At 33.1% G+C, this 15,453-nt stretch overlaps 1 protein-coding gene across 1 annotated transcript in view; it reads left to right on the top strand.

The window, feature by feature from the left end:
* Positions 1 to 693: 693 nt before the first annotated feature.
* LOC129216720 (acid-sensing ion channel 4-A-like) overlaps positions 694 to 15,453 on the top strand; it is a 105,764-nt gene continuing 91,004 nt past the window's right edge. Inside the window, exons 1-2 of the mRNA XM_054850936.1 lie at positions 694 to 724; positions 3,001 to 3,161. Coding sequence (XP_054706911.1) covers positions 694 to 724; positions 3,001 to 3,161 — 192 coding nt within the window. The remainder of the gene's footprint in view (positions 725 to 3,000; positions 3,162 to 15,453) is intronic.

Below are 15,453 nucleotides of genomic sequence, written 5' to 3' on the forward strand. Positions count from 1 at the left end.
AATCGGTGCGCTTTCATTGTTTACGCTTCCGTCGATGACATCACAAATGATGAAATGCCATTCAATGTTGCCATTTTTACAGAGCAAAATATTTAATTCGCATCTTCACTCACGTGTATTGGCGACGATATGGTTGATAGCAAGCGTAGAGCGCAAATTTAATTCGCTTGTTGATTATCATAACGTGGAAACGTGGTAAAAAGATGCGCCAAAGGCCAAAGAGCATCATTTGTGACGTCATCAAGATCACGCCTTGTTTAAAAAATCGGCATTTAAAAAAATTAATTAAAAAATAACTGTTTTGGGTAAATGAAAGTATTTTCTGGGTCCATGTTATTTTTTTTACTCATTCTATCAATTTCAGTGACAAAAAGTACTATTTTTGACTGAAGGAAACAACCCCATTGTTGCAAAAATGAGGAACTCCCACGACAATTGGAGATTTAAAAATGCGCATTATAAATATCTCATACAGTTCTGTAATAGGCAAAACGAACCCCAAAACAATTTGCGACTATCCCCCAAACCGATAAATTCGCCACTAATTAAGCTAATTTAATTCTACAAATAAGATCAATTACCTTTCACTTTTTTTTTCTGTTCAGTCATTTTGTGGAATTCTTCGATCCTGATTTTGGAAATTGTTATACTTTCTCGTCAAGAGATACGACGACCGGGGAGTATCTGACCGTCATGGAGGCCGATTTCTGGCAGGATCAGCAAGGTAAGCTCATTTTCTAGCAGCCTGAATGTTAAAAAGAAAGGAAAAAAAAAACACCTCACTGCTAGAATTAATTTGAAGCACATTTGAGTCATTTCCTAGCAAAGGTTTACAAAGTTCAACTGAAATATCAGTTCTGAGTGAGGCAAACTCTTGTAGAAAGCCCACAAACGTTATTTGTGAAATAAGAAAGAATTCACTAGAAGTTTATATTATGAATTTAATTTTTAACACATTTAGACATAATACTTGAAAGAACTTGATAACAAAGGATTAAACTTGACAAGTGGTTGAAAAAATAAACAAGTGTTAGCAAGGAACTCGATTCGAGGTCAGCAACTGAAAATTTTCGGTTGCGATATAATAGTTTAGTCTGCTATCTAGAAAGTTGAATTTAAGTGTTGCCACGCTTTTGAAAGCGTCTGCAAGAGTTAAGCACTTTTAATGAATCTATGCATCCTAAAAATCAATACATTCATTTTTTGGATGATATTAATTATTCTGAAAACAAATAAATTAACGTTAGACATAATAATGAAACATTCGGTACAAATGTACGAGGGTTGAAATTTTAATCGTGCCAACTGTTTAACTACATTTAGTACAAAAGTGATATGTGCCACCAGGTTTTACAGCCCTTTAATATAGTCATCAGCATTAAATACAGTACCCGGTGTATTAAAATGTGCCCTTGTTTCATTCTAAATGTCGTGAGCAAAAATTTTCTCAGCAGTCTCAGCAGATTAAAACTAATAAATGGCATGCAAGGTAAACAAGCATTAGATTAGTCGTAACACCTATTTTAAATAGTCAGCAGGGAATGTTTGAAAATAAAATACTAGATTTTAAAATTACAAGTGAAACATAAGCTAAAAGTATTGAAAATGAAATGAAGTAATGGGGGACGCAGGCAGCTGCTAGAGTAAAAGCTACTGATCTCTCATCCACGGAGGACTCCTTCATGGATTTTAGCGCAATTTTTGTTTTTACTTTTTCTTTCTTCTTCATTCTAAACTGTATTTCTCTATTTCAAATTCTACAAGATTCCAGCAGAAACGAAAAAAAACTTTCCTATTCAGAAATAGTCTTCAGATCTCTTCCAGAATCTACGACCGGCGTCGCGCTGTTTCTGCTACCGAGCACAGTACAACCCGTTTCCAACGATGTAGAAGTCGTAGGACACCTGTAGTAACGCCTGTACTGTTGATAGTTCTAATGGTGCGATCTACTGCCGCACGAATCTCTTGGAACAGTTTTGAGACGAGTGCCACGAAATAGTTTCTTTTTCTCCGGAATTAAGTCAAACTACCAAATACATAACCGCTTGTGACATTAGTCTTTACTCCTAAGCTGAAGGAACCATTTTGTACAGTTCGCTTCAGCACCTTTCTAGAGACTCTTGTGGCAGTAGGTCGCTCCATTGAGACAATTAGCTGAACAGGCGCTGTTTTAGGTGTTTTAAGAGTTTCACATTGTTAGAAAGGGGTTTTACTGCGCACAATAATAGTAACTACTGAGGGTTCTGAAATAAACTGACTGTTTTCAAAAATTTATAGCAGGGAAACGGTTAATGAAAAAAAAAAAATCTTGCAGAAAATTCATTTGTGTGTGTGGGGGGGGGGGGGGGGGTATAAATTTTCTCCCTCCAAAGTTTCAAATTTTAGTTCAAAAATGTTCCAATAGATGGCGCTGCAGATAGTAAGCGCGTAAATCAAAGAAAGATAGAAAATAACATCATAATTTTTCGAAAAATGTTTCTAATGAACAAAATTACATAACAATATTTTCAAAATGTCTACCGTCGGCTGTAATCACATGTCGCAATCGGAGGAAAAATCGGTGACTTTTTGATTTACAGGCTTACTATCTGCAGTGTCATCTATTGAAAAGTTTTTTAACTAAAAATTTGGATTTCTGGTAGAAAACATTTACGGCCCATCACATGAATGTTCTGCAGGAATTTGATTTTTATCATTAACCGTTTTACTGTTGTGCATTTTTGAAAACAGTCAGTCTATTTCAGGACACCCTGTATATTAAAAGACGGCAAAATTTGGTGGTGTATATAACTTTTGCAGAAGACGAAAGTAAACAGTTGCCACTATTAAAGTTCCAACCTTCGTAGCAGGCGGTTTATCACTTTAGATATTTAAATACTCAATAAATGGTGTCATTGAAGTCACTTTCTCTATATCTATAGTTTAAGCGCGCCATCTACTGAGTAATTAGATAACTGGAGTGGTAGATTACTTGCAACATTACTGTTTTGTTTTCTGCAGATTTGACAATCTTACTGGATGCCGAGACAGAAGAATTTACTGAATCGTGGAAACACCCGGGTTTAACGATTACGATTCACTGGGATCGTTCGTTACCGGATGTTCATACCGATGGATTGATAATTGAAACTGGATATGAGTATGAAATGGCTATACAACAGGTAAGTAAATCTTTGGTCATATTGCTTATCTAAATGAGTGCACTGCCGTGCTAAAAGCAAAAGTGATATCTGCAGCTGAGCTAAAAATGAGATAGAGTTCTTTAAAATTTTACGCCTTCACACTCTTGACACGGATACCACTTTTTCAACAAAAATAAGTAAATAAATAAATAAATAAAAATAAAATGAATAAATAAATAAAATCCCTTCCATAAAACATTATATTTATCTTTACTAATAATAAAGCTGCAAGTCTGTGTCAGGATGTCTGGATCTCTGTGACGCGCATAGCGCCTAGATCGTCCAGCCGATTTTCATGACATTTGGCACAGAATTAGTTTGTAGCATGGGGGTGTGCAATTCGAAGCGATTTTTCGAAAATTCTATTTTGTACTTTTTTTATTCTAATTTTAAGAACATTTTCCCGAGCAAAATTATCATAAGATGGACGAGTAAATTACCAAGTTATCATAAAGTGGAACCGTAACATGAGCAAGCCAATTGGCGAGAAATTCACCAAACATTATTTGTAAATAAACAGGCGAACCAAAAGACCTTTTAATTTTCTATCACGGGCAAAGCCGTGCGAGTGCCACTAGGGTAAAATATGTCTCAAAGAACAACCTGGTGACAATAACTCATCTTTGTTAAAACGTGCAGATGTGACTTTTGTGTATAGCACAGCGGTATATTGCAAATTAATATTTATAATAACGGGCTATTTTGAATTATAAATTTCATGCATAAGAAATTTATACCGTTCAATACCATTCATTGCAAACGCTTTAGTGTTTCGAACACGTTACTACAGCATGCTTTGTCGTAAAACATCTCGTTATTACATTAAGTAAAAGCTGTAGTCCGTGGTTTTCACATTTAATTTTTCCCTCAACAATAATTTCTTAAAACTATACGAAACTGTGATTTCAACAATATGAAGAGTGCACCAATTAGCTGCAGAAAAAATTTAATAACATCATGTAAGAGCTGAGTATGTCTTCACACTGGTAGCTAAAGATATTTTAGAACACCTGTGAGAGGTCCGCAAACTTAATACGGCTACACAATGAAGAATGGAGGACAGAAACTCGGATAACAAATTTAAGGAATTTCGTTATAACATGGGAAAACACGGCAAGCTACTCAGTTTGGCTAATCACAAAAGCAGAATCAAAATGGACTGTTGAAAATCCGTGAAAAAAAGGTTTGCCTTTCTATTATTTTAATTGTAAACAAAGAGAAAATGATAACAAATAGGATCTGTTGGGGCAATGGGGGGATTTCCTTCAGTCAAAAGTACTACTTTTAGTTATTGAAATGGATAGAATAAGCAAAAAAAAAAAAAACATGGTCCCAGGAAATACTTTTATTTTCCTAACAGTTTTTTAAAAATTATTATTATTTTTTTTAAATGTCCGATTTTTCAAACAAGGAATGGTCTTGATGACGTCACAAATGGTGCACTTTTCCGCATCTTTCTACTACGTTTCCACGTTATGATAATCAAGAAGCGAATTAAAATTGCGCTCTACGCTTGCTATCAACCCAATCGTTGCCAATACACGTGAGTAAAGATGCGAATTAAATATTTTGCGCTGTGAATGGCAACACTGAATGGCATTTCATCATTTGTGATGTCATCGGCAGAAGCCGTAAACAATGAAAGCGCTCCAATTTAAGTAATGTTTTCAAAATATTAAACGTAAACAAATTATTTAAAAAAAAATTTTGAAAAAAAAAAAAAAAAAAAGAACCGACTTCAAAATTGCTCTAAAAAGTGAAAAATAATTTTATTCTTTAAACACCATCGATAATACTTTTAAACATAATTTTTGAAGTTGGCACAAAAACAAAAAGTAAAATCTAGTGTAACCATGCTTCGTTAATATTTGTTTCAGAAAATCATCCTAAGTTAGGAACGAAACATTTATATCGTTACTCAAATATCTGTTATCAATACATAATGTATGTGGTAATGAAAAAACTGGGCCTAGTTAAATTTATAACTGTAGTTGAGTTATGGCTGTGAATGATTTTATCTATCGTTTTTGTGCCAACTTCAAAAAATATGTTTAAAAGTATTATCGATGGTGTTTGAAAAATAAAATTATTTTTCACTTTTTAGAGCAATTTTGAAGTCGGTTCTATTTTTTTTTTCAAAATTTTTTTATTTCATTCTTTTTAGTGTAAATGTATTTCCGAAATATTAAGAAGTTACTATAAAGAAACTTCACCTTATTTTTTTTCATAAAACTGCTCCATACTAAAAAAAAAAAAAAACTAAAAACATGCTTTAAACTTTAAGCGACTGACACTAAAAATTATCTTTGTTCCTCCCTGGAATTCATTTGTGTGTTAATTTAATTATAATCATTTAAATATTACGTTTTCCCTAACTAATTTACATTTCACAGCATATTTGCTTTTTATGCAATCCTGCATCTCCTTACTTAGCCCAGATCATCTGTTATTGGCATAGATAAAAATACTACTATATATATATATATGAAGTAAACCTAACTCAGTAGCATTGTGAAGGCTACGCAGATCTTAATCACTGCATAAGCCTCGCTTCCACGTTAGGTTTACCCCCACTATAGAGCAATGACACTGAAGAAACTTGATTTGCTTGCTTCAGAGAAGCCTTCATTCAAAAATATCACTACAATTATTATTAATGTTACTGTTGTATGGCACCAAACTTTTGAAACAATGGATTATGTATTTAATCATTTAATAGGGAAATTGCATGAAATTTACTGTTTTTTGACCATAACTTTTTTTCTAAAGAACAAATATTTCCAAAAAAAGTAATGGGACCTAAGTTGAGCCGTCCCCTATCCATTAAAAAAAGAATCATCAAAATCGGTTCAATAGGTGAGACGCTGTGAGTGGACAAAAAAAAAAAAAAAAAAAAAAAAACATACATACGGTATGAACTGATAACCGCCTCCTTTTTGAAGTCGGTTAAAAAATGGTCAGATCCTATGCTTTTAAGCATGCTCTTTCAGAAAAAATACTTTTAAAATTTTGGAAACGACCCCATTTGAGTAATAAGATCTCCGTCAAAAGTTCTTGTCCTATAAAAAATTCACTTTTTTTCTTCCTTTTTCTTGTTTTAACTTAGCACCGCGACTTTCTAGAATAGTTTTCTACAAATTTCACTTTATTAAATACATCCGCGTATAAATGGCAAACATAAGTTTCACTATTCGCACATTAACCCATGAATGGGGGATTTGGGTATATTAATGGTTAGGTATCTTCTCACAATGTTTTCAAACTTAAGTTGGATTTAGGAATAATAGAAATAATGACAGAGTGTGAATATTAATTTTTATAAGTATTAGTATAGATTTTAGGCTAAAATTTCTGCAAAAATAACACAACATGACAAACCGTTTGTTGACGGGAAGTGTTTTTTGTTGCAGATTATTTAAGCAAATTTGAAAAATCTTTTCTACGTAATTCTAAATTATTTTATTGTTAAAAAACTGGCTCAAAATTATTTTTACCTATATTTTACGATATTTCTGTTCTTTCTTTATTAAATTCTTTAATTATAGACTTTTTTCTCTTCTGGTAATTAATTGAATGATTTTAAACGAAAACAAACTCTCTTTTCTCTTTCAGAGCATCACAATGCTGCTGCCCCTGCCGTACAAAACTAATTGCACAGATTTTTTAACTTTACCTTGGACATCTGAACTTGGTCAGCTGACTTCAAGGGTGATTATCTACCCACTTAGCCGAAACTTTAAAAAAGAAAGCAATCGAGAAAAAATACCCTTTGTTTCAATATGCAAAGCAAGTTTTGAGTAGTAGCAAATGATGTAAGGAAAAACAACGCAAATATTTTTAACACTTTATTACGAAACAAACACGTTAAACATCGAACACAAAGCAGCAAACCTTCAGCGAAAGTGAAGTTATAAAGAACTGATGAAATAAATGAGTTGTTTAGTATCAGGACTAGTTCAATTCATGAATTTTCAAAAGTGTAAGCAGTCCCATAAAATAATCTATAAGTAGTCCCTCAAGATGTATTTCGAAATTCAGATAAAGCTAAGACAAATTTCAAACTCTTTGAATGGAAATTTTGTAAGTTGTCCCAAACAGTAGCGTACCTACGGGGTTGGCGCCCCTGGCAAAGTTAAGAAATTGCGTTCCCCCCATTTTGGGGGAGGGGGCATTGACCAATTGATTCGAAAAATTAGGAGACACTATTGGACTTTAAATGTTCTATTTTTTTTTTTTTTTTGAATAGTTTTCAATGATGCCCAATGCTCTTTCACAGTAGATGAAAATGTACGTATGTGTGCATGCTCGAATTTTATCATTCGGTAAAATTGAGATTTCATTCGGCGAATTGAGAATTTTCCCCATCACAAAAATTTTAGTTCTCCCCCCACCATTTCACATGAATTCAATAAAACTAATAGTATTTGCAGTTCGTTAATAAATTAAAAAATGAACGTTCTTGAACAAAATGAGAACAAACCATTTTCTCAGTTACGTTTATAGCAACGTATTTATTATTTTTTTCAAAACAGCTTAAACTTTTAATAGAACTTATTTCAAACCAATAGGAAAATGTATAATAAACATAATTTATTTAATTAAGAATTTTATTAAAGAATTTTGTTTTCATTTAAAACTCCAAGCATTTAAAAAATTCTATTATAACTAGGAAAGCAAAGCAAATACAAAAAGCATTGCTAATCTGAAATTGACCAAAAAACACAACCATTTACACACAGACAAAATAAAAGCACTATATATTCGCTAATTAAGGCCCCCCCCCCCAATATTTTGTTCAAATAAGACTTTTTATGCTTAGATTATTTAATATAATGAGAGTAAATACTTAGCTTAATAAAAACTATACACTTCAAGCTATACACGACAAAATGTCGCACCTTCCGGAAAAAAAGGGAATTATCTGGCATAGAACGCCCTCCACTACCGCTCCCTGGCATACAAATTGTGTGCTTAGCTAAAAATTTTAGCTAACTCTATGAATCGAAATAGAATTTCACGCAACGGGTAAAATCCCCTTCCCCCCTTCTTTTTAATGAGAAAAGGATTTTCTCGTTTTTCCCTCTAGTTCTTTTTCTCTCGAGTTTTATTGAGCAATCACGATTGCTTATTGTTCTCACTTGACTGTTTTGATGTGCTATCATTTTATTTTTCCGCCAGCACCCTCTGCAGCATCACCGTCGACCGGCTCCTCACGATGCTGCTCCTACAGCGAAAACCGTCTCCGGGTTGCATCCATATCCCACACACACGCGCATACATGCACAACTCTACACACACACATACATACACCTACACAAACACACACACGTATACATACATCTACACAAACACACACACGTATACATACAGACACCTACACACACACCTAATTCCCACACACTCATGCCTGCACACAGTCACAAACACATGTGCCTACACACACATACACATTCCCCCCCCCTCACACAAACACTCATACACACAACTACCCACACATTCATACCTGCACAAAGACACAAACACACACGCCTACGTACACACACACTCGTGTTTGCGAAAAACATAATTTGAATTCCAAATGTCAAAATTCAAATTAATTTTTAATTTTTTTTTTAAATTTTATTTATGAAACATTTTTATACTTATGTGATCAATTTAAAAAAAAATCAGTCGAAATACTGCTGCGGTATTGGCGATAACCACTCCTTCCAACCCCTTGGTACGCTACTGGATATAGGGTGGGGCGCAGTTCGTGCTGCCCAGGGAAGTCTTATCAAATTTTCATTCTTCTGTTTGTTATTTTTGAGAAAAAGAAAAAAAAAACTTCTTTTGTGCCCAAAAGAAAAGTTTTTGTATACGATTTTATCAGTGTTCAAAAACCAATGCTTTATACATTGACTACAGGTTCGTATATATATATATATATATATATATATATATATATATATATATATATATATATATATATATATATATATATATATATATATATATATATATATATATATATATATATATATATATATATATATATATATATCCCCTCTAGCTCTTTTTCTTGCGAGTTTTTTTAAAGTTTTTTAAAGCATTTTTTAAATTCTAAGATCAAATGAGGTAGTGAGAAGCAAAGGAATGCAAGTGGCAAAAGTAAAAATTTGGAGATAACCAGTACAAAGGGTAGGTGAACCTCTCTTCTGTTTTTGGGCAAGAGATGGTACTAGTAGCCCTGGTAGGTGCTGCTGTGTAGCATGATTTAGAAAAAAAATTCAATGAAAGTTTACCTAGGATCTGATCTTGAAACGCGTTTTATTCGAAACTTAAAATAGTTCACTTGCATCCCTTTGCTTCTCACTGCCTCAAATGATCAAAAAAAAAAAAAAAATATTTTTTAAATCAGTCGAAGTTACGCTACTGGTCCCAAAAGATGTAAAGTAAGATGTAGTCTCCTATGTGGAAAGTAGGTGATCTGTAAGTGATTCCGTCAGTAACCCCATAAGATGTAAAGAAGTGGTTCCATAAGAGTAAAGAAAGTAAAATAGTTCCATACGCGATAAATCCATTTGTGAAACCGAATTTCAGACTCTCTAAAAAGAAATTCGCTATTTTGCTCTTCGTATTTTCCATATAGTGATGGTACAATAAAAACAGGAGGTTACTTCTCAGGTTCCCAACATATCCAGCTCGCAAGCGAGATATTAATCGAAAGAATTGTTTAATTTGGTGCAGAAACATCCGGCAGCTTATTATTAAAAGTTTAAACAATGGCTTCAAATGCATGTATTTTAAAATATCGTTCAGTAATGAAAATTCTTTAATCTTGTCAAAAAATAACCATGGTCACACTACGAACTCTACTGAGAGTATCAGTATCCATGAAAAAACGGTGTGTCATTTCGAACAATGTAGTGTAGCCAATCAGTCACATAATTTGTATTTTAAGTTAAAAGAATTTTTAAAAAGAAATATTTTTTTACAGGTTGCATGACTTTTAGATTGACCGGTAAAAGCAAAAATATAGCAAATATATAACGAAAAATGAAGGCACGAAAAAGAAATCAACAGTGAAATTTTGGTAAAATAAATATTTAAATTTCACTATAAAAATACAAGGAATAAATAGAAAAACTCATTTTAAACGCACAATCTCATGTGCCCAGCAGGCAAACAAAGTTCCTTGGAAAACTTTTCCGAAAAACTTTTACAAAAATTAACATTGTGCAATCCATAACAAAGAACCAAAAAGTAAATGGATGACAGATAATTAATAGTGTAGATTTTTTCTATCCATGAAATGTTTCTTTCAGATGTGTACAGTTCGATGCTCTCAGCAGTTTCAGCTGTCGAAGTGCGATTACGTTACTAAAAATCTTTCTGTGTTTTATAACGAATTACCTTGGGATCCAGCCAAAATCACTTTAGGTGAGTTTCTTATTCGATTTTGCTTTTTAAAAATTTCAAGTACTTTATCGCGATGATTTTTTAATCTGAAGTATGCATAAATGAAAAAAAAAATGATGAAACACGTAAAGTTTATTTCAGTTGGAAAAGTAATGCAACTTCTGACAATAAAATTCAATGAATGAAGTCTAAGTGGCTTATTTGGCAACACTGGCGAAACAAAACGCTGCAAATGCACAGCGGCAGATGTTGGCTACTGTTTGACCACGGATTGTATATAATTTGGCAATCTGCCAAGACGATTCCATCTGAATGAATCTAGCAGGGGAGAGGGGAAATTAATGATGGGGTTTTGATGCATGCATTTATAATATCACTAGTGCCTTATTTATTTATTGCATTCTCAAAAATAAAACAAGGGGAAACAATTTAGTTACCATTGAAACAACAAAAAGAAAAGAAAATATCTTCATTTCGTTCAGGAATGTAAAAGAAAAATGGAAAGCTCAACATTTTGTTATGAATAAATAAATCAATTAATTTTTGGCGTGAGAATATAGATCGAATATACTTTAGATTTAAAAAATGTTGCTGCGAGCAAATTTTCATTTTTACAAAACTAAGGCTAAATAATAGAGAGGCAAAAGTGCACATCTAAAACAAACAAACATCCCTATAAACTAATAGATACGTCCATTTCCGCCTATTAACCATGGAACCTTTCCATCTAATCGATGGTCAGACAGTATCTGCCCCAAACCTATTCAGTTAAGCCTCGTTTGTGTTTCATGTAAGATTGGTTTTACTCGGTGCTTGTTTAATGCGTTGATTCTTAACTGAGAACAGGAACATGAATGAACAAAAGATCAATTTAGAGAATGTCTAAACATTTATCTGACAAAAAAAGAAGTGGTGCAAATTGAATATCCACCGCACTCACGAAATCGAAATCCTACAGACTGCTTCCTATTCCCACTACTCAAACTCGCTTTGAAAGGAAAGAGATATGACGATATTCCTGACATCCAACGAAACGTGACGAAACTTATAAACTCCATTCCAAAGGAAGAGTTCTTGCAAAGTTTCTAGGACAAGTATAGCAGATCGCAGCAGTGCATGGTTATGAAAAGTGACTATTTCGAAGAACAGAGGGGTAACTTTGATTAATATTTCATCTACGTTAATGTTACAGGACTATGCATTGAACTTTATCCTTAGAGGTTGTAAATCATAAATTTCGAAACAGGCTTTATTTTGCGTAATTGCAATTAGAGAAAACTCAGTATGTTTCGTCAAACAAACTTTTTAAGCTATCAAGATTGCTTATTGTGGTTGATAAACTTCAAGTAGTTGATTTTTTTAAAAAATATTTTCAAGTTGATGAATCAACAAATATAAAATGTGCACTATTCTTGCTGATGAGGACGAAATTCAAGATCATTTTATTTTCTGCAAAGAACTTTCTCATCATGCAACTTGTGATGAAATATTCTGCGTTACAGTTTAATTAATAAAAAGCAACGGGATTCAGTGTTACAACTGCACATGCGCATGCAGTCATGGAGCAGTTGTAAAGGTGGGAAATATCGAAGGATTCATGCTGAATGCGAAAAATTAAAATCTAGGTGTTCAAATCGGTTTTCTCCATCGTGAAACTCTCCTGGCAAACAGTATGACAAATGAGCTGAAGTTAGCCACGGTTGAGGCAGTAAAAACCGCCAACTTCATACAATTAAGGCCACTAAATTCTCATATTTCCATTGTGCTTTCGGAAGACGTAGATAGGCAGGTCATTACTTCCTGCTTCTTAACACGTTGATTCGCTGTTTTTTGAAAAGAAAGATCCAGCCAATAATTTTTGGGTTGGAACGAACTGAATCAAAGAACTCATGGACGCGGTGGGTATCGTGTTCATATGTATGCACAGTTAAAAGGATTCAAACCAAAAATTCAGCATTAGACAGAGGAATTCGATCGTGGCCCATTGGATATGTTTAAACGAACCAACTATAATTGGGGCAAACAGCCTGGCAGCATTATGAAGGCTACGCAGATACAAATTACAGCATTACGATGTTGCCAGGTTAGGTTTGCCCCAACTATATATACACCATGAAAGAAAAGTTTAAAATGGAAGTAGAATATTTGGCCACGATTTAAAACAAAGCTTAAGCACTACTTCAAGTTGACTTGCATATAACAATATGACTGGGTTCGTGATCCGTTGACGCATCAGAAAGGAACTTTCTTCATAAGAAAAATTTACTGATCTTAGGAGCGACCACTCCTTAAAACTGGGGTTTAGTGCCTTTAGACACTAAACCCCAGTTATAATATTGGCTGTTAGTAAAAACAGAATACCTAAAAATCTTTGATCACGTTATTCATGAGGTGTTACTGTTGCCACTTATCCTAGTATTGGCACTTTTCAAGAACAACAAACTATTGTAGCTAGATCCTCGATTAAAAAACTTCCCGCAGCTCTTCTCATAATAGAGCTGTATAAAAAGCGCCACTTTCCCTCAAGGCAGACATAACTTTCTCAGTCGTGTTAAGTGAAACTTTGGTACTTGCTGGTCATAATAATCACCAAAATTCATGATGAATTTTAATTCAATATCTAAAGAAACTGAAATATTTAAAAGATGAAACGTTAAATCCACATGGAAACGATGTTTTTTTCCCTTCCTTGCTTCGATTAGTGAATGATGAAAACATTGTCCATATTGACATATGAAATTTGGCTTAGTGTGCCGCAACAATCGAGTGTGTCGTGAAGTAAAAAAGGTAGAGAAGTGCTGTTGTAGAGGTTACTAGGGTCATCAGCAGTCTTTAATTATCCATTAGAATTGAAATACAGTCGACGCTCCTTGTAACGACCCCTGTCGTCCAAACGAAATCGGTGGCAGGTTGTTATAACGTATTGCATATAATTTAGTCATTTTTGTAAATGTAGGAATAGTTTTTCGAAGTTATGCTTCGTCTCAAAAGATAATCAAGAAAGTAACAAAATATAAAATAGTTAACATTAAAAAAAAATATTTTCCTAGTTTCTTTCTCATTTTAAATTTTATGCTGAAATACAATCCATAAATGACCCATATAACTTAAAGGCCATTCCACGGAAAACGGTAATTTTGTTCCGCACGTGACGCTTCCTATATTTCATCAAAAATAATAATTTAAAAGGATGATGAACAAAATTTTGTTGCTAAAGAAATCACAAACGCATGTGTGACTTCTTAAGCAAAAACTTTCTTCAAAAATTATTTCTTTTTTATGAAATATAGGAACTGTTACGTGCGGGACAAAACGACCATTTTCAATGGAATGGGAATTTACATATTTTTTTCAATGGTTTTAATTATTATTTCTAAACTAATGAGATATTTTTCTTTTACGTTGGAACCATAGTTTTCGAAATCTACAATTTGTTTCGTCATTGCTGTATTAATAGAGCAAAAATATGAGCTTATTCATAAGCAAGTTACCAGAGGTTGACTTTGGATGTCCCGCACGTGACGCATGTAAATAAATTTTATTTGAAATAAAACAATTGTTTAATAAATATATAATTGTGTCAGAAGTATCTTTGTATCAAATGTAAAGATTTACAAAATGTAAAGATTAAAAAATTTACCCCTGTTTCATTAAAATATTAAGAAATATGACGAAATGTTAATGAAACTAAAGCGTATTTTTGTCCTGCACGTGACGGTGGAATGGCCCTTAAAATAGTACGTTTAACGACAAAATACACTGAAAATCAGTTTTTTTTAAAAAATTAGATAAATATTATTAACTAGCTTAATACCCGGCGTTGCCCGGGTGCTTCTCAATGCAACATATCTTTCAGATAATTAAATGGAGGAATTCTGTCTAAATGACAGTAAAAACCTGCATTCACACCACTCTAGAGTCAAATTTTCAAGACTGTAAATAGCACAGAAAGTTGAGCATTTGCAGAAAAAATATCATCAAGTAAAAACGAACAAGAAGTTCTGTCTAGAACTAGACGAGCCTACTTTCCCGTATACCCATACTACTTTCTAGTACCTGATCAATAATCTCAAAAATAGCTAAAATCGCAAATTTTTTCAAACATATTTTTAAAATACTTTAAGCTGATTTCTAGGAATAAAGTATTCCTCACTCATCTAAAAAAATTACATGCGTAAAAAAAAAAACGAACAAATAAAATCGCAGCAACTTTTAAACAAAGCAGCTAATACACTTTTTTCCATTAAAAAAAATCTTTAACAGCTTTCAACACGAAAGAATAATAATTAAAATTAATAAGCTCATTAAAATGAATACATGATGTCAAAAAAAAAAATCGTTTCTTTTTCCCCTGTTGCCAGGGGAACATTATTTTAAACTAGCAAAAATACCCGGCGTTGCCTGGGTCAGTAATAATTATTAGAAAAAATCGTTACTTGCTTTTGTTTTCTGTTTTAAGTGAAAGAATTTAAAACACATCTTTTTGACGTGATTAAAAATCGAGTTTCTTCCTTACCCATAAAACTAAAATAGCAATAAGTATAAAGAACAAAGTAGTATTGATTTAGAAACGAAAGCACTATATTTAAGCATATACAAATTTAAAAAACATGAAATTAATCTTCTCATGTTTAAAAAGATTAATCTGTTGATACTTTTTTTAACATGGAGTCTAAAACCTTCTCTGTATGTCTAATGAAGTACGAAGTGATTAAAAAAAGTAGCTGCGCTCGTAATCCCCTTATACTTGCTTTAGTTACTTCGGGAAATTTTAATCATTGTGGCTCTTGGTGCGATTTTACCGAATTTGCGAAAGTCGTTTCGGGGTACCTTCGATGATGCTCCCCCATTCTTTCCTTACTTTGTAAAACGA

Source organism: Uloborus diversus, chromosome 2 (assembly GCF_026930045.1).
Source record: "Uloborus diversus isolate 005 chromosome 2, Udiv.v.3.1, whole genome shotgun sequence".
In the NCBI taxonomy this organism is placed as follows: Eukaryota; Metazoa; Arthropoda; class Arachnida; order Araneae; family Uloboridae; genus Uloborus; species Uloborus diversus.